This window comes from Drosophila miranda, chromosome 4 (assembly GCF_003369915.1).
Source record: "Drosophila miranda strain MSH22 chromosome 4, D.miranda_PacBio2.1, whole genome shotgun sequence".
In the NCBI taxonomy this organism is placed as follows: Eukaryota; Metazoa; Arthropoda; class Insecta; order Diptera; family Drosophilidae; genus Drosophila; species Drosophila miranda.
In genome coordinates this window covers 26,339,698-26,361,554 of record NC_046677.1, presented here as the reverse complement: position 1 = coordinate 26,361,554, position 21,857 = coordinate 26,339,698, and the positions used below count along the sequence as shown (strand labels likewise).

At 45.3% G+C, this 21,857-nt stretch overlaps 3 protein-coding genes and 1 long non-coding RNA gene across 8 annotated transcripts in view; 3 read left to right on the top strand and 1 right to left on the bottom strand.

Annotated features, from left to right (window-relative positions):
* The window catches only part of LOC108162733 (S phase cyclin A-associated protein in the endoplasmic reticulum), a 32,793-nt gene extending 19,533 nt beyond the window's left edge, over positions 1–13,260 (bottom strand). Inside the window, exons 1-6 of one of the 2 annotated variants that reach the window (XM_017297606.2) lie at positions 12,673–13,260; positions 10,053–12,617; positions 8,563–9,985; positions 8,239–8,496; positions 8,057–8,180; positions 5,237–5,376 (exon numbers count right to left, since the gene is read on the bottom strand). In XM_017297606.2, the coding sequence (XP_017153095.1) occupies positions 5,237–5,376; positions 8,057–8,180; positions 8,239–8,496; positions 8,563–9,985; positions 10,053–12,617; positions 12,673–12,817 (4,655 nt within the window). In that variant the 5' untranslated portion in view covers positions 12,818–13,260. The remainder of the gene's footprint in view (positions 1–5,236; positions 5,377–8,056; positions 8,181–8,238; positions 8,497–8,562; positions 9,986–10,052; positions 12,618–12,672) is intronic. The other variant, XM_017297609.2, reaches the window with a different exon arrangement.
* A 1,146-nt stretch (positions 13,261–14,406) lies between these two features.
* LOC108162735 lies at positions 14,407–15,563 on the top strand. 2 transcript variants are annotated; one of them, XM_017297610.2, is made up of 2 exons: positions 14,407–14,505; positions 14,560–15,563. In XM_017297610.2, the coding sequence occupies exon 2, from the start codon at positions 14,572–14,574 to the stop codon at positions 15,469–15,471; it is 900 nt and encodes a 299-aa protein (XP_017153099.1). In that variant the 5' UTR covers positions 14,407–14,505; positions 14,560–14,571; the 3' UTR covers positions 15,472–15,563. The 2 variants fall into 2 exon arrangements, with proteins under 2 accessions (XP_017153099.1, XP_033250037.1); XM_033394146.1 differs by having other exon boundaries at positions 14,411–14,505; positions 14,563–15,563.
* A 1,992-nt stretch (positions 15,564–17,555) lies between these two features.
* On the top strand, positions 17,556–18,372 carry LOC117189152. 3 transcript variants are annotated; one of them, XR_004473218.1, is made up of 2 exons: positions 17,556–17,721; positions 17,786–18,372. It is a non-coding gene; the product is annotated as an uncharacterized LOC117189152 (long non-coding RNA). The 3 variants fall into 3 exon arrangements; XR_004473216.1 differs by having other exon boundaries at positions 17,782–18,372; XR_004473217.1 differs by having other exon boundaries at positions 17,779–18,372.
* A 1,722-nt stretch (positions 18,373–20,094) lies between these two features.
* Positions 20,095–21,823, top strand: LOC108164296. Its single transcript, XM_017299943.2, has 4 exons — positions 20,095–20,886; positions 20,948–21,117; positions 21,176–21,570; positions 21,633–21,823. The coding sequence occupies exons 1-4, from the start codon at positions 20,150–20,152 to the stop codon at positions 21,714–21,716; spliced, it is 1,386 nt and encodes a 461-aa protein (XP_017155432.1). The 5' UTR covers positions 20,095–20,149; the 3' UTR covers positions 21,717–21,823.
* The last annotated feature ends 34 nt before the right edge of the window (positions 21,824–21,857 follow it).

Below are 21,857 nucleotides of genomic sequence, written 5' to 3'. Positions count from 1 at the left end.
GTTAAGAGTCAATATTTTGATTTTGAACGTCGAACGGCGTTGGGGGTTAAACAAAAGGAGCGTCGCACTAAGCAAATAGGAAACTTTTCTCCGACCGAACAACAAAAGCCTGAACACAAGAGACAGAGCCGTATAGCCGTTGTATTCCCTCTATGACGCTCCGGTCCTTTGTGGAAAAGAATCAACAGAAAGCAGGGAAAAGGAGCAAACAGTGGGGAGGAGGGGGAGATGGAGATGGAAAAGTGACGGGGGAAATACTGAAATCGGATATTAAATGCCGCACAGAAAAAACAAAAAGAAAAACAAACAAAGGGAAAAGGGAATGAGCAAAAAGGGTGGGATAACTAAATAGGGAATGGGGATGCACTGGAAGAAAATTCATACATAATGGTGCTATTGAATGGGATTCTGGATTGGTTAAGATTTTCTTTAGATGTTCCCTCAAGTGAGGTGGAAACGCAGAAAACTCGCCCTCAACTGCTAAGCCCCACTGGGAGAGGAAAAGAGAAACATAGCGTGAGAGAGAATTAAGAGAGTCACGGGAAACTTATTCTCTTTATTATTCACTACCAAAATGTTGCAAAGAGAAATTTTGAAAATTTTTTTATATTTTATTCGATTATTTAATTTAACTTTTCTTTAATGTTGATTTAATTTTTAATTTTTTTTTAATAATAGTTTGATTTGAGAATATCAGGAATTTTAAATAATTATATTTTTTTATATTTAAAATTAATTTTTTTTTTAATTTTTTAAAACCAGTTATTACTCATTTTGTCCCTGTGTAATGAACGCCAAGGCTAGTAAGAGAGTCGAGAAACAGATACTGCTACAGCAGGAGAGGACTATCGATAGAATAGTGGAATAAGGACATGACTATAGTCAGAATAGGAGATAGTTATCCTTCAGAGCAGCAGGGGAAGAGACAGAGAGAGCAGGCCAACAAAGGCTTTGGCATGAAATTAATACATTTGACCAGATGATAGGAGAGTCCGACAGGGCAGGCCTTGGGAGGAGATGGTTGCTTGACTGTCATGTTTTAAGGTCTAAATAGTTTCACTAATATGTCGATGGTAAAATAAAACCCACAGACACGTTTGGGAGGCAGTGGCCTCGTAATTGAGCCCAAAGTTTTATCCACAACCACACAATGTCAATTGTAAAGTGCACACACAAACAGGATGTGGATGTGCATGTGGCTGTGGCTGTAGCTGTAGCTGTAGCTGTAGCTGTGGACTGGGGATGTGGCTGCCAAGGATATGTAAGCCCCAAAGTCTTCTACTTGGCCATAACTCCAAATTGGCCATTCGATATGGTTACTTAAAGGGTAATTAAATTAACTGCCGCACAGCAGTGTCCCAGAGTACGAAAACACAGGCAGTAAATGCAGCAGTAACAGCAGCAGCAGCCGCCTCGCCAGGGTGTCCTCGTTGACATCCTTCCAAACAGGAGGCAAGGCACAGCAGACAAACAAAAGGAACACGCGGCAGGATAAAATATATCTAGATTTCTTTTCCATATATTGTACGTGGAATATGCATATTTCATTATGACTGGAAACATTAGGGGTTGCGCATAGAAGGGGTTCCGGTTTTGGGTTTCGGTTTTTGGTTTGGGTTTGGGTTTGGATTCTCCTCGGGGTGTTTGCTTTATCGCGTGCCAAATCATCGTTATGATTGCAGGGCTCTCTCCTCAGACGACAGCGTTGCCTTTTTTTATGGGATTGATGATCACATCATGATTAAAATATATTTACTGCTCATTTTTTATGCGCCAAGAGGGGGTCTAATGATTGTGTTGATTAATTATGAATCAATTACATTGTAAAAAGATAGCCTCAGATAGATACTCCTATCTGTTTCTCCGATGGGAAGGTGGCAAAAAGTGTAGCAAATCAAATTTGTTATGGTCTGAGGGTACCATTTACATGAGCATGAATTATGGTTTGAAAGGAATTTTGAATTATATGTGATATCATTTGATTAATGATTGCCAAGACCATGAAAAAATTTCTTTGCTGTGCGATAATTTTTATAGAAAACAAATTATGGAACGAAAATCGTAGATCTTACATGATTAAATGACAATCTTCTGGTGTTTCAAATTAATAAATTTTTTCTAAATGTATTAAAAATTTACCTAAAGGATATCTTAGTTGATTAAACCTTTTGGATATCCCCAATAAAAAGTGTTTTCTTTAATAAATACATTTTTTTTAAATCGTTCTAAAATGTGGATCGTAAGCTTAAAAAATTAATAAAGATTAAAAGGAAAAAATTTTGGATTATTTTTAAAATTAATTTGTCATCTTTAAAAACAATAAAAACTCGTTCTTATTCAAAAGTTCGAAAAAAGAGGAAAATTAAAATTTAAAAATAAATTATATGTTTCTATGCCATATAAATGGTAAAAACCTTCCTTTCTTACCCTACCTTTCTGTGCTTCATTAATTAATGAATATATTCCTAAACAATTGTTTAGTAAAAATATGAAAAATCAAAGTTGTACCCTCAAAAGTTGCAGTACCATTATTCCCTATGGTAAGAAACCCAACAAAAAGAAATAGCTTTTCCCCGAAAGCAAGAAGTTCCCTTGAAGTTCCTCTATCCCAACTGTTTGATTCGATTACACAGCGCTCTTCCAGAGCAAAACTTTATTCAAATAAAAAACAAAAATTGGGAAGCAACTCCCAAGGTCCAAGGAGGGCCCTAGTCCTGTGGCTCTCCCAAGAAACCTGACCAATTAAAAGTAAACAAAAATTTAATTATGCATCTCACAAAAAGCTGCACGTAGAAGAGGCAGAACAGGAACAAGAAAAGAAAACTGCAATTGAATTAGGGAGTGGAAGAAGCCGGAGATGGAGATGGAGAAAGCTACAAAACATTTCACCAATGTGGCCAGACTTCTAAAAAGAAAATGGAAGTGGAGCAGAGAGCGGGGAGCGGGGAGAAGATGGCGGACCATTCAAGTGCGGCGAATTGAATTTCTCATTCAACCAAAGCCAAAAAATGAAGGTGCCACAGAGACAGAGACGGAGAGCGAGTGAGACAGCCGGTAGATGAATGTGCGGGGGTGGTTTTGCCCAGCCCCCACCACCCCCTCCACACCCAAAAAATTATAGTCAAAAGGAAATTTGATTTTGCAAACTCATGGACACAGACACACACCCACACAGCTGCAGTGTTGTGCTCTTGTAATTGAATTGAGCGCCGAAAAGCGCGCTACGAAAAATGGCACAAGGAGCAGAAGCAGGACGAAAAGGAGCAGGAGAACGGGGGGAGCATCAGAACCACAAAAGGCTGTAAAGAACAGAAGCACACACACACACACACACACACACACACACACATAAAAAACCAACAATGGCCAGGGCTAATAAAATAAACGAAAAGCCTTTGTAAGCAAATTGAAAATATAAACAAACGAAAATTGATCAAGAACAGCAGAAAAAAAGGCAGAACACAAAACGTAACCAACATAAAAAAAAAATGGAATAAAGGCATACAAAAAAAAGTAACCAACAAAAAAAAATGAAAGAATAAACAACTGCAGAGAGAAAAGCTAGAAAAAGGCAAAAAATTGGTCAGAGCTACAGCACAAACACACCCACACCCACACCCACACAAACACACAACAAAAGCATAAACAAAAGCCTCGGACACACATACACTTATAGAGCGGAAAAAAGACAACACAAAATGGTCGAAAAAACCAAACAACAAACAAAAGCCAATTCACAATTGAAAAATGCATAACAACAAAGTTCTCTTCTTCTATATGCGAGTATAACAATGAAAGGAGAACGAACACACACACACACCCACATAGAAACCAATTTATACGAAAATAAACAAAATGGCTGCTATAAAGGGGGGTGCCAGGAGGTGGGCGGTGGTGTGGATAGGGACTACAATCACAACAATTCGATTAAAACTTTTGCCCACTGAAATGAGCGCAAATTAAAGAAAAACAAGAATGGTTGTGCTAGAGGATGGGGAGTAACAGATAAGGATACCCTTTTGCAGATATAATCATATGGTACAGAAAATATATAGAAATAGGGGTATGATATCGAACAGATAGAGGAGAATGCTTAAGAAATAGTTTTGAATCATGACAGGTTTTTAAACATTTCGTGGAATTAGGTATTAAATTAAATTAACAGTTTTTGGCACTCGTTAAGACAAGACCTAGAGTTCCCATTCTTGATATACCATATAGTGATCAGATATTATTAAAAATATAGAAAAAAACTATAGGTTGCAAAATGTAATTAAAATATTTGTAAGAAAATATTTTCTTGATAAATTATTAATTGCATTATGGATACTTTTCGTTAATTTTCGCTGTTAGGTTAGGTTAGGTTGAGGCGGCTGCCGGGCTCGCTCGGAGGAAACACTTAGGCCGGTTTCGGCCCGTTGTGATTTTCGCTGTTAATTTGGCTTGAAATATATTCAAAAACAACCATGTTTTCTTCGACTACCTCCGACTTGTGTTCACTTTAGAACCCCCTGATGTACTTCTCTAATCTTCAGAATTATGACTTGCATTCAGAGTAAATCAAAAATAAGATCCAAGGGAAAGTTTCAGGCGGATAGCTTTAAAATTTATGGAGAAGTTTTCATCTTCCAAATTCAAAAGTACATACGTATAATAAAGCGAGAAAGCAGCGCAACAGAAATAACTGGGAGTTCAATATTAAAGTTTCATTTTGAAATTAAAGCCAGCAAAAAGCAGCAGTAGAAGCAGCAGCAGAAGCAACCGAAAGGCAGTCCCATAAAAAGTGTTTCCGAGTGTTGAAAGCACAACAACAATCGTTACTGGCTACACGGCCATACATATATCCTCTAGATGTGTGTATCCTTCGGAGTGTATATCCTTTTTCGGTCCGACTTTCCTGGCCGTTACGTTTGACGTAGCGACAACGATTAACGTTGCGGCTAAACGCAAAGGGAGGCGGCAGCGCAGCGCAGCGCACGCTCTGCCGCGACAGCGTGGCGTGTGTCTGTGTGTGTGTGTGTGTGCGCGTGCCATCCCACTCGCACAGCGGCTGTGACACGCCCCTCGCACGCTGGAAGGCAAGCGAGAGTGGGATGGCACCATGGCACACACCCCCCGTATAGCTAGCCCTCTCTAGCCCGCACACATTTTCGAACTGGATTTTCGAAATGGTGAATTTTCCCCTCTTTTTCCAGAAGTTACTGTTTTGTGTGGCTCTTGTTGTTGTTGCACTCACTTGATGAGGTCCGGTAGGCGTTCCTTCACTTTGGGGTGGGAGTCCTTCTTCAGATAGGTCGAGGAGAGCGCCTCCGTGCAGGCCAGCATTAGCTCGGTGGATAACTCGACCGGATGTTGTCGTGATTTTTCTTCGGGAAACTGCGGGCAAAAGGCGAAAGAAAATCGAAAAGAAAAAAAAGATAAAAGAGAGATTCGAACAAATTAAAAATAAATTCGAGTACACAATTGTTGCATGCTTTTTTCGGTTGACCGAAAGGGGAGTCAAAGACGAGGAAGAGGAGGAGCAGCAGAGCACGGGCGGATGTCAAGTGAAATCTCTCGTTTCGTGTTTAAATTAATTAACAATTTAAACAGCAACAAACAACATTCAAAAAGAAAGACGAAAAGACAGAGAGAGAGGGAGAGACATCCCACATCCATCAAAATGTTAATTGATGTTTCTACTTCGCGCTATCTCTCTCTCTCTCTCTCTCTCTCTCTGCATTTATCGCGACTCCTCCCTCCTCACTCACGCATTCTCCACCAACAGAACAGTTACTGTTAACTTTTTCATTCTGTTGCGCCTTCTTCTTGCTCTTCATCCTCTTATTCTTCATTACATGACAAGCGGCGCGCGCGCTGATCCATCAAACAAAAGGTGAGAGGCATGAGGCAGGAGGTGGGCACGGTGGGAAGAGGATTGTGATTGTTCAGAGAAGAGAAGGGGACGTGGAGTGCGGGAGAGAGGGGTAGGAGGAGGCACAGAGGTGAGCGACAATAAACACGAGCCAAAAAGGAACTCCACAAAGTGCGATGCGCAGTAAAAATTTTGATACCCTCTATGCAGGCGGTATGACGATTTTCCAGAGAAGTTTTAAAATGGATAAGATCGAAAAATCCTATACAATTTTAAAGAATTATTTGTGCCCTCAAAGAATATTCTAGCAATGCACAGAGGGAAGCAAATAGAATATGGAATGTTCTGAATAATCACAGAAGCCGAACCTAATTCTTCAGTTCTAAGAAATACTTTTGCAGGGATCCCTAGTTATTCTACAGAAAGCAGCCACTGTGATTGGAAAACTATATCATATAAAGGTCTTGGAAACAGTCTCTCAAGAGATAGCTTTTTAAGAAAATAATATTAATAATCATCTACAGTTATCACCAAAACCTGTGAAAATCGCATCACTATCTATAAACAAATTTGATCAAAATCTACTGATTGCATCAGAAACATTCGTATTTTCAAGGGTATGTAATCTTCGAAACGCCAAATTCTACACTTCACTTCTTGTTATAGAATAAAATATACAACAAAAATTAAAGAAAAAATATACGATAAATAAGCAGAGGTGAAGAGCAACGTTTATTGGGTGGGAGAGTGGTTTTTTATGCCATTTAACGATTGATTTAACAGCAGCCGCAAAATATATAAACATTTTACACGCTGACAAATTGGCCAGGAAGGGAACACCAGAGAGAGCCAGAGATAGAGAGAGAGAATGAGATGGTACATGGCTGGGGAGAGAGGTCCACAGGGTACACAGACCTAGTGCTTAAAAATTGATAGGCCAAGCCGACAGCCCCAAGGCCCGAATCGTGCCGCACCGTCCCGGCGGCCAGTAAATAAAATTCAAATAAAAATGCCAAACAAACAAAAGGCAGCGCCAAATAAAAGCGTCAAAGAAATGGCAAATAAACAACACGATCCAAACGAGCCAGCGGACAGAAGAGCGGCAGAGAGCGGACAGGGGACGGGGGACGGGCAGCGGGAAACGGGGCAAAAACAAAAGTCGAAATAAAACATAAACTTTAAACAAATGGTAGGGGCATACGACAGACAAGCAGGAAGGGAAGCGATGACTAGGGAATGCCCTAACTTTAATATAATACATCCCAAGAACACAAACCAGGACGGACAAACCACTCTTAAAATTCTAAAACCAATTGCTAACTATAAACAGGTTCTTAATCTGACTTATTATTATTTCTCAATTATTATTAATAATCTTATTGCACTCCGGACATATACAGATCTTCTAGGCCAGTAGGATTATGTGGAAGTTCTAAGTATTAACTATAGTTCCAATCAATCCAGCTACTATCCGTGAAGATGGTCTTTGGAGATAACCTGAAAGTAGATTTTCTGATGATCTGCATAATCACCATTTGAAAATATTCTACTCAGGGAGTATTATTAAAATGCTATTAAATCAAAAAAGATTAATATTGTAGGAAACCGAAATGGTTACCATAGTATAAAAGAGAAGTAGTAGAGTGGAGCACCAAGGCCTTTAAGCATTACGTTTTTATAATGTTTCATTATTCCTACAAAAACTACAAAATGAAGCCTTAGGTGACGACAGCACAAAGTCAAATCCGAAATTAGTTCAAAATAAATTGCCAAAATGTTGTATTCTAATTAAAATAACTAATTATTTTACATGCCACAAATCTTGAACCACTATAATACGCGAAAACCCATCACAAGCTGGCTTAAAATTCCTCGAGACCCTTTGCTATACCGGGTTATGGCGCTTTCCATAGGTTAAAGACAGACAGACAGAGAGACATAAACGCGGCCAAGTGTTAAGTGGCTCCTGGGAAGGACTATAACGCGAGCCAAGTACGAGGATATATACATATATGTATATGTATATACGATATGTATGGGGTATATGGGCGGACTCATGACGAGGCCTGGGGAATTGCCAGTTGCCAACTTCTTGCCTGTCTCCGACTCCTCCCTGCAACAGCGACTGTCTGGCGACACGTTTATTGGTGTGGAGCGGCACCAACTCTCGAAAAGTTTCTTTTGTAGTGTGTGGGGGATTACCTGCAGGCTCTTGTTGATGGCATCGAGCAGAGCTGTTATGGAATTACCCATCAGACCGTGACGGGCTATCTGGGGACACAAGGAGCAGGAAGTCCTATAGAGCTGCACCGCCAGATGGACGGATCTGAAAGGGAACAAAGGATTATTCTCTGCCAAAGGAAGTGTTTCGGAGGGACACTGACTTGATGGAGACCTCTGAGTTTGGCTTGAGGCCCTCGGTAATCACATGGTTGGTCAATATGCCCAGGGCATCCATGCAGAGGAAGGCCTGAAAATCGAATGTCTGTGCCTTGGGCAGGATGCGCAGCAGGTTGCCCAGGGCCCTGTCCATTCCCTGAGGTCCACCGCCCTTGACGATCATATTCAGAATCTTTGGCACTGCGCTGTCGCGCCTGACGAAGGCTGGTGTGGGTTCCATGCTGTCCAAATATTCAGCGGCACTGAAAGCACAAAAGACAGAGCTATTATCCGTTGAGTCCCTTGGAAAAATGCGTTATAGAACTCACTTTTGACTCATTCTCTGCTTTAACTTTTTCATTTTCTTCTTGTAGCTGCGTGAATGACCCCCTGTTCCGCCCACATCCGAACGACTGGAGGACATATCCCCATCCTCGGTGTTGCTGGTATGGCTGAGTGCCTCATCCGTTCCCTCGTGGTCGCCACGCCCATCCTCTGGCTGCCGCGTGGGCATGGTTAGCTCCTGGGCCCTCTGGCGTATATGCTCAATGTTCTCCTCGTGACGGCGGGCCGACTCGACCTGTTTCTGTTGTATTTTCCTCTGCAACTCCTCTGTGGTCTGCTGCTGCTGGACCTGAAGCGCCAACAGCCGCTCCTCCCGATCGCGGGCCTTCTCGCGAGCCAACGCCTGACGCTGGCGCTCTTTTTGCTCCTGCATTTTACCAATACGCTGCTCCTTCTCCAGTCGCGTTTCGTTCATCTTCTCCAGCTTCAGCAGGCGCTCTTTTTCCAGCGCCTGACGACGTCTTTCGACGGCCGCTTCTTTGGCCAGCTTCTCGTCCACCCGCTTCTGGCGTTCCTGTTCGAGCTCTTGGAGTCTGCCTTCGATTTCCTTGGAGGATTCGAGCAAGTCCAGTCGCTTGTTCTGGGCTTCCATGTTCTTGATAAAGTTGATCTCCTTCAGCTTCTTGTCCTCGTCGTGCGCTTTGACGATGATTTGCTTGAGATAGTTCTCTCGATTCTCGGCTGCACGCTGCAGGCGGCCCTGCATCTTCAGGCGCTTGTCCTCGATCAGCTGCTTCTTGGCCGCCTTCACATCCTCGACGCGATCGAAGAGCTGCTGCAGCTTGGCCGCCTTTTCCTGCTGCAGGACAACCCGCTTCTGATGGGCTCGAGCCTGCTTGGCCTGGTACTTCTTGAGGGTCTCCTGCAGGGAGCGACGGCGCGAAGGCGAGGACAGCTTCTGGTGCAGCTCCTGGGCACGGCCCGGGTGACGGGCCACATAGGCCTGCAAGGTGGCCAGGGCCTCGGCGCGCTCGTTCCACGACATGTCCGAAAGCAGGGCCTGATAGCGCAGCTCCAGACTGGCATTCTCATCATCGCTCATTGTCACAAAGACTGCAGCGTCATCGGGGCCCATGAAATCCTCCTGTTCCAGATCCAACTGCACCTCGCAGTCCGTCTCATCTGTTTCTGTGTCCACATCGATCTCTGTTTGCTCCAGTTCCCGTATCTGCCGCTCTAGAGACTCCTGCTCTTCCACCAGGATGCGCTCGTCGCGCTCCTCTTCGTTGTCGTCCGTGTTCTGCTCATCGTTCTCATCGCAGGCACTCAGCGTATTGGCCTCCGGCTTGAGGCAGCCATTGGGCAGCTTACAGCGGGCAATGCTCTCGTACAGCTCCCCAATGGTCTTGGAAAACTCGCAGTTTGTCTGTATCTTGATGTCGATTTTGTGGTGTTCATCGTTGGAGACTGCAAAGGAAAAAGAGGCAACTTTTAATATACCCTAAAACTCTCTCCAAGACTCTGATCTGCTCACGTTCCACAACGGTCTCCACGGATGTGCTGGAGCCATCGTCCTGGTCATGCTCCTTTTGCTGCTGCTTCCGCAGCGCATTCTTCTCGCTGCGCATGTACTCCTTGTGCAGCGATGTCATCTTGAGTCCCGTGAGATCCGACTTCTGTCTTTTAATGGTGGAGGTGCGTGCGGCCACATAGATGGTGGCCGTTGCCGGGAGGCTGCTGCCCGCGCCACATGCAGAGGCGGCCTTCTCCAGGTGCTTCTCCGGCTTTTCTGGTCTCCTTGCGGGCGCTTTCAGAAGCGAAAAAGAGTTTACTTTCGCCTTGGCATTCTTGATTTCTGGTCGCGTGCCTCCTGCTGCAGTCATACTCGTTTTGACTGCTGCTCCCTTGCCCTTGGATGCCTCTGTGGTGGCAGTTGCTGTCTTTGCGGTTTGCGGAATGGGTTTTCTTGCTTTTGCCTTCTGCTGTTGCTGCTGCTGCTGTTGCTGCTTCTCCATGTCCTCCTTTTCGCGTTGCTGCTCGTTAAGAAGCGCCAGCGTGGGCAGGCTCGCATAGCCCGTGGGCTGATTGAATCGATTCGACCAGTGCATGCTGCTCCTTCGGCGATTCTTCACCGTCAGCCACCCATCGTCGGCATCGGCCTTCTGCTGCAGCTGCTTGGGCTCGGAATGCCTATCCTCTATCTTAAGAGTGCTACGCGAGCTACTGAGCTGCTCATTGCTGGCCTTGAGGGTCGACGTGGAGCTGCCTATGTACTCGCGGCTGCTCACCTTCGAGCTCCCCGCATTCCGTCGCTGGTTTGCGACCAGTGTGATGGTCGACCGCTTGGGCAGGGCCTTGGAGAGCGGAGCACCCACATGTGCATTGCCATTTGCCTTTCCATTCATATCCAGCATCGTGCTGGAACGTGCCGACAGCCTGGAGGCCACATTGTTGGGCGGACCATAGCATTCGGTTTTGCTAGAGGGTCGTGGCGGTGGCTGGACCGCACTGCGTCCAGTTTTAGCTGCGATCGGAGATGCTTTGACTCCCCGACGAAGGCCATTTACGCCGGGAGCGGGAGCGGGAGCAGAAGCAGGAGCAGGTGCTGCTTTTGTGGCACTGTTTATAGGCTTCGCTGGCACCGCAGCAGCCTTGGCATTCAGTGTTCCAGCTGCCGGAGCACTCACCCCCTTCTTCACCGGGCGATTAAGCACACTAGAATACTTCAGGGGACTGTTCTGGACCGTGTGTCCACCCGTGGCGGTGGCTGGCCCCGGGGGCTGGGGTTTCTTGAACAGCTCCGACACTGGCTTTACCACTGTGCTGGGCGGTGTGGGCTCTTTGTTGGCCTGCTCGGCTAGGAGTGCATTCTCCATAAGCTCCAGCGAGGCCACTGTCATCTGCAGGGCTGTGGGTTCCACCACTTTTGGTGGGGCTTGTGGCTGAGCCTCTTCTGTTCTCTGTGTTGGTGGCTGCACTGGTTCTGGTTCTGTTTTGGCAGCTTCTGCTGGAATGGCTTGTTCTTTTGCGGCTGCTTCTTCGATTTCAGTGGCGGCTGCTCCTTCGATTTCAGTGGCGGCTGCTCCTTCGATTTCAATGGCGGCTGCTTCTTCAATATCAGTGGCGGCTGCTGCTTCGATTTCAGTGGCTATTCCTTCGATTTGAATGGCGGCTGCTTCTTCGATTTCAGCGGCGACTGCTTCTTCGATTTCAGTGGCGGCTGCTTCCTCGATTTCAGCGGCGGCTGCTTCTTCGATTTCAGCTGCTTCTGCCTCCGCTTTGGCTGCCGCTTCACGTTCCGCTGCCTCATGCTGCTCTGCGTCCAGGCGCATCTTTTCGCGCACATCGGCCAACGTGAGATGCGGGTCCTCCAGATCCGTCTGTGAGTATTGATTGTTTAGCTGCAGATATGTTTTGTCGCCGCTCAAATCCAAAGGTCCCTCCGCTGGCGCCTCCATGGGGTCCGACTGTGCCGATCCCTGGGTGGCGCGCTTGTTGCTGGCAAACAGCTCGCGGACATTCAGACGCATGGCACCTCGTGGCATTTGATCGTAGGCGCGCAGCAGTTTCTTAGGCGACACATGGCCATCGTAGCAGGGCGACGTCTTGCCCGACTGGCAGCCGCCAAACAAAGCCGGACTCGATTTGCCCGAATTATTCGGACTGCATAGGCTTTTGGTGCGCACTCGCGGTAAGGGATTGCTTTTGCGCACCTCCCAGGCCAGACTTTGAGGGCGCTGCTGCAGCGGACGCGAGTCGTAGTCCCAGGAGACCTTGAACCACTCGCTGAGGGCCTTGAAATCCCGCACATAGTTCTCCAGCACCAGGATCGTCTCCTGGCAGCTGGATATATTCTCGTAGCATTCGACGGTCTGGTAGATCTCGTTAACAGCCCGCTGCAGATTGCCGAAAAGCAATGCCCAGTAGCGGGCCTGCAGCTCAGACTTTTTGTCTCGCCCAGTGGAGGCGCTACGCACGCGTGGTCCCGAAACGCTGTGCTCTGCGGTCTTCATTCGCACCGATGGCGATGTGGGCGACTGGCAGCTCTTGGGGGTTCCAAGGGGCGACTTTGTTGGGGCCATCGGTGGCTTACGGTAGCCTGAAAGAGAGAACATTTAGTTTTCAAGAGTACAAATCGAAAAGATTCCACCTACAGTCACCGTTTATAATGACGCCTCCGCTTGTTGTGTCGCCGCCTACGCTGGCCAGTGAATTTGTAGATGTCTCGTCGCAAAACTGGTAGACTAGCAGATTCTTAGCCTCGCGCCCCTCGCGGCTCAATACCTCTCTCATTTCCATTGTGTTTTCGTCGAGTTCTGTTGCCAAAAGCAGCGGACCTGCAGCTGTTCACACAAATTTTCGTTTCGTCTACCCCAACAGGTTAGAGGCGCCTCTGCGCGGTGGCTGCCAGTGCTGTACGCCTGAAACACTGGCGTGCAAAGAGTTTTTAATTGATTATTCCTTACTTTTTGTTGCAGAATTTGTTATGTCTTTCTGTTGTAGTTTTTCCTGTTCTCGCCGTGTGCTGCTGCAATATTTCGCAATGACAGCAGCAAGTAGCATCTTTGTTTCACAGGCGGCGGCCGACAACGAGGCTGTTAAACGGAACGTTTTTTGTCAATATATCGAATTACACACAGTCCCCACGCACAACACAGTGTTTTCTAGATTTACAGTGAGTTTTAATTTTAAAATCTAAAATTTACAGCCAGCGACAGCTGAGCCTCAGAGTCGCATTGTAATCATTGGACTTATCGATAAAATATACCGTCCGACCGTCAGAAATATACCAAAACATACCGTCTCATTCAAAAAAATACCGTAAATATACTGACGAATTCAAGTTCAAGTTCGAAGATCAAATAAATAAAACGTAAAAGAAAAATCGTTCCAATTGCTCAATTTTCCGTTGAATAATGCTGTTGAAAAATGACAAACATTTTCTTAGTTCTATAACATCCATTTCCCCAGGGTATGCAAAGTGTTGATCAATCCGCGCAATGTTAAGGGATAATGCTGCTCGATTTCTCGGCACATAAGTCTGGCCCATACAAATTAATGTTGCCAGCAACATAAAACGTATGAAAACGTAAGTGAGTATGGAATGTAAGGGACATTGTTGAGGGGAAAAATCCCAAAGAAAATCCCAAAAAGTCCCACCAAACTTGAGCGCCAAAAAGAAATTGTTTGAATGAGAATCATCGATTTTTGGCTCCCAAAAAATATTTACTACTTTTAAGTACTTGCATGTTTTTTGTTTTGACAAAAACACGGTTTCAACAAAAATGTTCAATAGTCGCAGGTTGTGACGTCAATGTTGCTGGTATTTGCAGAATCATTTGTTGTCGACCAGGGTATGGGCATTTGTATACCCTATTTCGTTAATATTATTAAAATACTGTTTTCCAAGCTGCTTTCAAACGTAATCAATAAAGACCTTTTGTTAGATTGCATTTCTAAGGCCTATTCATGCGTTTGATTAGGTGTTTGTATATAAATCCTGATCCCAGTACCAGTTCTTGGTCTCTGTAGACAGACGATGAGCTGCAAAATATCGTTTAAAACAGAGACTGACTAGTTTCTGCATTAATTAGAGCCTGGGATGACACACATTTCCGCAAGGGGTATGTGATCATGGAATTAGCAATATTGTGTATGGAATGAGTCTCATTGTTTTCAACCGGGTGAAAGAGGTCCTTACCGAATTCAAGTTCTGTTTTCGATACTATCGACTGGACACGAGGGGTGCGCGCCAAATATACATTTTTTGAATGGGAACGATGTGCTTAAATTTGCCGATACATTTGAGCGGTTTTTCCGTAAACATACACGACACAGTCTTTTGCGCCCTAGATTTCGAGATGAGTGATTTTAAAATGGTTTGCGGAAAGTTGTTCGCTCCAAAAAAGTTCTAGGAAAATGGAAATCTCAGTAGGCTCTCATTTTTAATTCAAAAAAACAACAGCTCCGCTCCGCTCCAAAGTATTGTAAGTAAATTTCCAAATTTCATTGAAAATCCCCGCTACTCCTTCATGATGCAGCAGGACGAAAGCATGGACGTCTACTCCCACTCCAATGAAGATGTCTGCACCACGACTGAAGATGATTCGTGGCGCAACAGTTGGAAGAAGCAGAGGAATTCGAGCTGCGATTCAGGATTCGGCACAGACACAGGGGACTGGAGGAAGGAACTCACTGGCTGCTTACCTGGATGGCCGACTACGTGGCAGAAAGTACCTGAAAGTTCCATGGCGCAGGAGCGCCACCAGATGAAGAAAGTCTGGCCCGCTCATGTGATAGAAGCGGAGCTGCTGGCCCAAAGCATGCTTCACCCCAGGAAGCCCCAAAGACCCGTCTCGACCTATCGCGCGTTTGATGATATTCCTTTCCAGTGGGTGGAGATCACTGGCTTTCCATGGGATGCCACCGAGCAGATCCTCAAGGCGTTCCACTCCGTAGGAACCATCTTGAAGAAGCGTCCAATTCGGCACGGCATCCAGCTGCAGTACGCCTTTACAGTGGAGGCCTGCCGAGCTCTGGATTTCAATTTCGTTACCATCTGCAGCTACAAAGTGCGGGTGAACCGCTTGCTCGACGATCCAGAGGAGCGGGGTATGCAGCGGGCTATGCCGCTGTATTCCCATTGCTGGCAGAATCCGCAGTATCCGAAGTTCTGCTTCAGTGAGCGGCTACGCTGCTATCAACAGCAGACCAACAGGAACTGCAGACCGTACAAGGACACCTATCAGGGCAGCCGATTGTGGGGCTGTGTCGCTTACTGCTTCACGATTTTGATATGCTTTCTCTTCTACTGCCTGGGGTACTTGTGGCGCTCCTTCGATAACTTCATGTCGCGGAACGCTGTCCGAAACGACGCCCACCCCGGCGCCGGCTACCACTGTGAGCTAGTGAACAACAGCGTCAGTTTCTTCGAGAGAGCGGCCAATACATAAAATGATCTAGACCATTGCATTTCCAAGACCAATTACTCCTGGGTAAACTAATATTTTTTCAATCTGCAAAATATTATTTTATTATTTGATTCCGAAAAGGTAATTTATGTGTTAGATCCTCTCTTAATTATGAAAATAGCGAGGTCTCTGGATCCATCTGATCACCCGCGCAAGAGCTTTTCGGCCCACTATTACCTGTACACAACAGCTGGCGAGGGAGACGGCTGCCGGCTGCAACAACCTTCGGGCCACCTCTACTTTTGACCCATTCGTACCGTGGGGGCTGCTGCTGAACTGCGCAGTCAGCGCTCAGACCCACTCCGATGGAGCGTTTCCATTCTCCCAATTAATAGAATGGTTTTCTCTTCCAAGTGAACATACATTTTGCTTTATATTTAGTTGTTGCAGTATTAGCATTAGTTGACTGCATTTGCACTCACTGTTTTGAGTACTTGTATTCACGTTGTCTGTTTTATATTTTAGCATACGTTTTATTTGCGACTTTGAATGAGTACAATACTCGAGTTAGCCAACACTCATCTCGGTTTCGAATTCAACTGTTCACCGAAAACCCCATTGGAGAATCGCCAATCAGAAAACTCACTTGAGCTACACAATTTCGATTCATGGACTCTAAATAACAGGCTCGCAGCAAAAGCAGAGCGGCGCTCTTTGAGATTTCGTTTTCGTTTCGTTGCGTTCCGTTTCGCCTGAGTGTGAATTTCATTTCATCGTGCATGTGTTTGTGTGTGTGTTTGTTTTTGGTTTTGTATGAGTCGGCGCTCTCTTTGCTCATTTGTTTCGTTGTTGCTTTTGCTGGTGGTGGTGCTGGTGCCTGTGTGTGTGTGAGGGAGAGGGAAAAGTTTGTTTCGAAAGAGCTTTGCCTCCACACTCTTTGCACTGAAGGAAATTTGATATTACTTGGCGATCAAAAAAAAAAAAAACAATAAAATAAATACTTGATTTAGCGAAAGGTATATTTACATGTACTTTACATAGATATTATTATTGCATTGTGTATTGAGGGTAGGTGAGCAATTTCGAACAGTGCATAACCAATGAGCATGCATATCATATTTTTGAGCTATTAAATTGCGACCTGTAGATACACACTACATATGTATGTATGTATGAGCTTTTGAGCTTCATACTGGTATCCCTCATTTCCAGCCTATTCATAGAGTGGGTTTGTTTGCTTTGAGTGGAGCACCATTTAGACAATTGAGTGGTTTAAGTGGCGAGTGGTGGCAATCCACAGACTCCACTTGACCCCGTTCGAGTGCATTTTTTGTTACCTTCGTGGAGTTCAGGCGACAGGATAGCAGCAACTCAGACAGAGCCAAGCGGAACTGCCAAAAATTCAACTCGTCATGACCTCTCTCTGGCATTAGCTCTACCTCTCTCTCTCTATCTGCATCTCTCTCACATACAATGGGCTTCTCCGAGTGAGTGCGAGATGGCAAGACCTTATGGGGTTCAGTGAGTGAGACGCCTGGAAGCATGAAAAAATCCTTGAACATATTGATGAACCAGGAGTGCAGTAGTCAGAGCTGCATCATGAGTTTCAAATAACTGGAATAACTGCTGCCAAGTCAAAGTCAATGGCACATTATCCGCAATCGGAGCAGGGGAACCACTGCAGAGCAGAGCAGAGGAACGGAACGGAACGGATGGGCCATGGACCGACCATTAGAAGAGGTGGATGAGGGAGGCACCGCAGCGGAGGAAGTGGCTCGAGTTGAGTCTGGCCTCTGCTTAGACATTCCTTGCAGCTCCCTCAAGGCCGCACAGTAGGCCTTGCAATTGAGCTTACTCAAATGTATGTACATATGTTGTTTTGATTTTGTTAATGTTCCCGTTAAAAGTGTTGCAAAATCAAACAAAAATATATACAATGTCGTAAGATCTTAGATTATTTTAAAGTTCGCGTTGAAGGTACTTTCCCTTCTTTCCAAAAATGATTGGTTTCTATGACCTGCGAACGCTCTTTGCTCCGCTGGAATATGGCGTGAGAATAGCCTCGAGTCTGGTGTCGGCCGTTGGAAACTTTCTGCAGTGCATGTGGCTGCCACCTTTGAGGCACACATAGTTCATGTCTGTGGCATCCATCTGCTCTTCTTCAATCAAATCACCAGCAAACATATTTGAAAAACTAAATTTTAAAATCCATGTTGCTAATTTTGACGCAGTTTAGGTCATTAGATCACACAATTCCAAATCAACATCTGATCGTACAACTCCTAGAATAACGTAAGTGGAGAATATTATCGTCTCAGTTATGGTGGAATATATTCTCTTTTTCTTAAGAAGACAGATAATTAGAGTCAATTATAGTAGAAGAATCTCAAAAATTATCTCTGGTTCATTCAATATATATTTTGATTTACGTTCAATATACCATCTCGTACCATCTCTATACATATTTGATCAGTTTTTCCTTATGACATCCACGGTGCCCGTGAAGAAACCTTACTAAGGAGAGGCCAAGTGTTGGCCAGGTTGCAGATGAAGCCAGACCTGGCCAAAGGAATGCGAAGCCAACAGACGGACGACCGAATGAAGAAGATGTTAACCCACAGGCGGCGGATGTGTCCAAGAAGCAGGGACCACGACCACGACCAGGACCCGGACCAGTCGTCCCCCCGAGGGTAGGGGTCTTTGGCTGGGGCTGAGACTGAAGCCCAGAAGAAGCGTAAAGAGCAACAACAGCAGCATAAGCAAAACGACCAACAACTAAGAGATGAAGGAACGGAAGAGTACCAACGACAACGACCCTGGGAGCAAATTCAATGCAATAATAAAAAAAAAACTTTCAGAAAATATAACTTGGACGCGCCGATTTATATATACTCTTGCAGTGTGATGAATAATAAAAGCCTGGCTTTCTTTCTGTAAATACAATTATTTACTAAAAAAGTCTGGTGGAAATCGGTGTATGCAATAGGCTGAGTGTGAAACGATTGTATGTAATTAGCTGTGTGACTTCTCGGTGTATGTAATAAGCAGAGTGAGCATAGGTTGTATGTAATTAGCTGTGTATGTGCATAGGAAAAGTTTAGCAAACAGAAATTGACACATGGTTATAAATATAAATAGATGAAGGCAGACGGCTTATAGCAACTTGTTTAAATGCAGATTTGTTCAGAAATGCATTGCAATAATATTAATATAATATGTACTCTGAAAGTGTATCAGAAATGTGTCTGTGTTGTGGACAACTTGTGGTATGTGTTTATGCTCATCTCATCTCTTCTCTGCTGTGTGCTCTGTGTCTGTCTGTCCTCGGCCTGTCCTCTCTTCATCCTCCTCCTCCTCCGCTGCTTCTTTCGTCGACTGTGTGGGAAAATTCAGGCCGTGGGAATTACATGTGAAATTTCGATGGTGTGTCTGAACAGGCGAGCAGGAACGAATGCCAGCAACAAGAGCAAAGAACATGCAGAAAAAGAACGACACCACAGCAGACATACACCCTGACCACTCTGTCCCATTCCATCCCGTGTCATTCCCCAGCGGACAGAATTCTAAGCAGCGGGAGAGACAGACAGACCGACAGACGGACAGAGAGGGAGAGCGAGAATTCTGGGAGAGAGAAAAAGAGTGCATTGAAGGGCTCCATAGTGGATGGAGCTGATTATGCTCTCTCTCTCTCTGTCTCAGTCCCTTATGTTGATGGCGGCCTCCACGCGGTGTTTGTGCAACATTTTGCGGCAACCGCAGCCAGCGCGCACAGATTTTAACGGAACAATTTTGAATAGGCGAACAGGCCAAGGAGCAGTACGATCCTGGTGCAGCATGTTGCATGAGATGTCTCTGGTGGCAGCACACACACTACTCGAAATTGATTATCCGCCGAGTCTCAGAATGGAGTGGAGAGAGCCAAGAGCCACGAGGAGTATGCCATTTCAGAGTTTTTTTCAGCTAACAAAGGGCCCGCCCTGACAAAGCACAGCCAAAAAGTAGCAGCCAGGGCCCGCCTGCGGCCATCATTAGGGTAGAAGGTTTCGTTTCGATTAGAAATTGCAGCAGGAACGCAGCAAGCTGCAGCAGGTAGCCCTCCGTTCTCCTCCGTTTAGCCATTGTCTGTCGTTCCCCATTCCTTGTGCCCATTCCCATTCCCATTCCCATTCCCAACTGCACTTGGCCCAATCCAATCCGTAAAGGGAACACACAGCAGAAACAGCAGAATGAAAAAAGAACAAAAGAGAATCAGGGAACACGAAGATGAGGAGCACCGAAGTCGAGTATACTCTTAAGGAAGTTGTTGCATTGTGGATATACCTATGTACAAAGGGTTTTTCTTTCACTCCACGATATGTTTTACCATTTGAGGTTTCGCTCTATGGTGGGTGCATGGATGTATGTAAAAGACTCTCCTAAAAAGAAGAGTATAACGAGCCAGATTATGTTGGGGCCCTTTCTGCTGAAACAGAAGAACCAGCGGCAACAAGAACTTCTTTATTTATAGCCAACCCAGACATGGGGAGTAAAGGGAAATGGGGTTTGTTTCGGGAATAACATCGGGAATGGCAGAACCCGAAAGAAGATGTCAAAGCTTCACATGTATGTATGAATCATGAGTTTTTTTGATACCCCTTAAAGTATGGGAGAGAATAAATTCCAAAAACTAAGCAACATTTTCTGAAAATCATACTAACAAGCGACAGAACACATTACAAACATGGAAGCGAACACTATAGAAGAACAGGATACACAAATGCAGGACGAGAGGACTTTAGATTTGGAGGACGAGGAGCAGGCAGCTGAGAGATGTGCAGGCGGAGTGGAGTATCCTTTGGACGGTGGAGTTGAAATGGAATCCGTGTACAATATAAAATTTCCATTGCCAGAACAAACGGATCCAGAGCTATGCCGCGATGAGTTTCTCAAGAACGTACTGGAGCAGTACAAGACGAAGGTGGAGAAGAAAACGCGATCACAAAGATCGCGAGAGTTGACATTCATCGGGCTTGATGGACCCGAGAAGACTCTCGAGGCATTGGCCATCAAAGAGATGATTCGACGCTCCAGAATGTCATCAAGGGGCACAACAGTCGTGAGCATCATTCAGCGGCGTACCACGAGGCTTTACGAGATAACGCTGGAGTGTCAGAAGGCCTCCGTCGACTTTATGTTGCCACGCCTGCGCAAGCAACTCGGACTCTTCAGTAATCCCTGGCCCGGGGAGATAAACAACATGCCAAATAAGCTGTTTCATTGGTCGGTGGACCACTTCATGCAGCGTTTGCACATCAATCAATTGTATCTGGATGTCATCCAGCGGGAGCGAACCAAAAGCGACTTGGATTGCATCAAGTTTCGCACGGATCTGCACGAGATAATATCGCTGTTGCAAGAGGTCCGAGACGACTTCATCGAGGGACGAGACATATGCGACTATTCCATGAAATTGATACAGTAAGCGCACCATTCAATTAGCCACGTTTTCTAGTCATTTGTGTTATTTTCCTTCGCTTAGTGCTGCCAAATACACTACGAACCCAAAGTGGGTTCATAATTTCAACATGGCCCGCCAATTGCAGGAGGAGCTGAAGTACAACTCCTTTACTAATCGAGGCTCGAAAAACTACAGAAGGAGCTCCGATAACCGACAGTCGGGCATGAAGATTGACTTCGAGCACCAACAGGGTAAGTCGCAGTAGATCATCGTAGGAGCAGTGTTCTCATGCAACTTTTATCTGCTTAGCTGTTGGACCCATTGATCTGCGGTATCGCATCAATTGGATGCGCAGCTGCAGTGATCAGGTACTGATGCGACTGCAGGGCAGAGAGGAGCTCCTGCAGACCGAATTGACCGACATCAGAACCCATATGAGACAGGACGCACTGGTCCACAATAATTCAGAGTACGTGTACGCATATCTGATTGATTCCTTTAAGAATAAGATCAAGGACTGGGAGGAGAAGCTGGAGACTGATATGGAGAAGGCCGAACTGATGTGCAATCAAACCAGCAACATGCTGCAAAAGGTCAAGGATGATTTCGTTTTCTACAGGGATCAGCAGGAAATGTTCAAGCGACGAATAATCGAGGTCAGGGCTCAAATCGAGCAGGAGGAAAGGGACCGCATAGAGGAGGCGGTATGTTGTCTACAACTAACTTTAGTCGATCCATAACTATGGTAATTTCTGTCTTCATGTAGGAAATACGGGCAACCGCCATGTCTCTGAAATTGTTGAATAAGCAAAACAAACGTCGCGGCAAGGACAAGAAAAAGAAATTCTAAAGTTCTCTCGACTGAAAACAGTTTCGTCATTCAATCAATCAATTTATTTATGTTGGCAACCCAAACAAAATAATCAACAAATAATAATAGAAAATTCATAAACTTAACCCTCAACAAAAGTCGACCTCAAAGAAGGGGTTT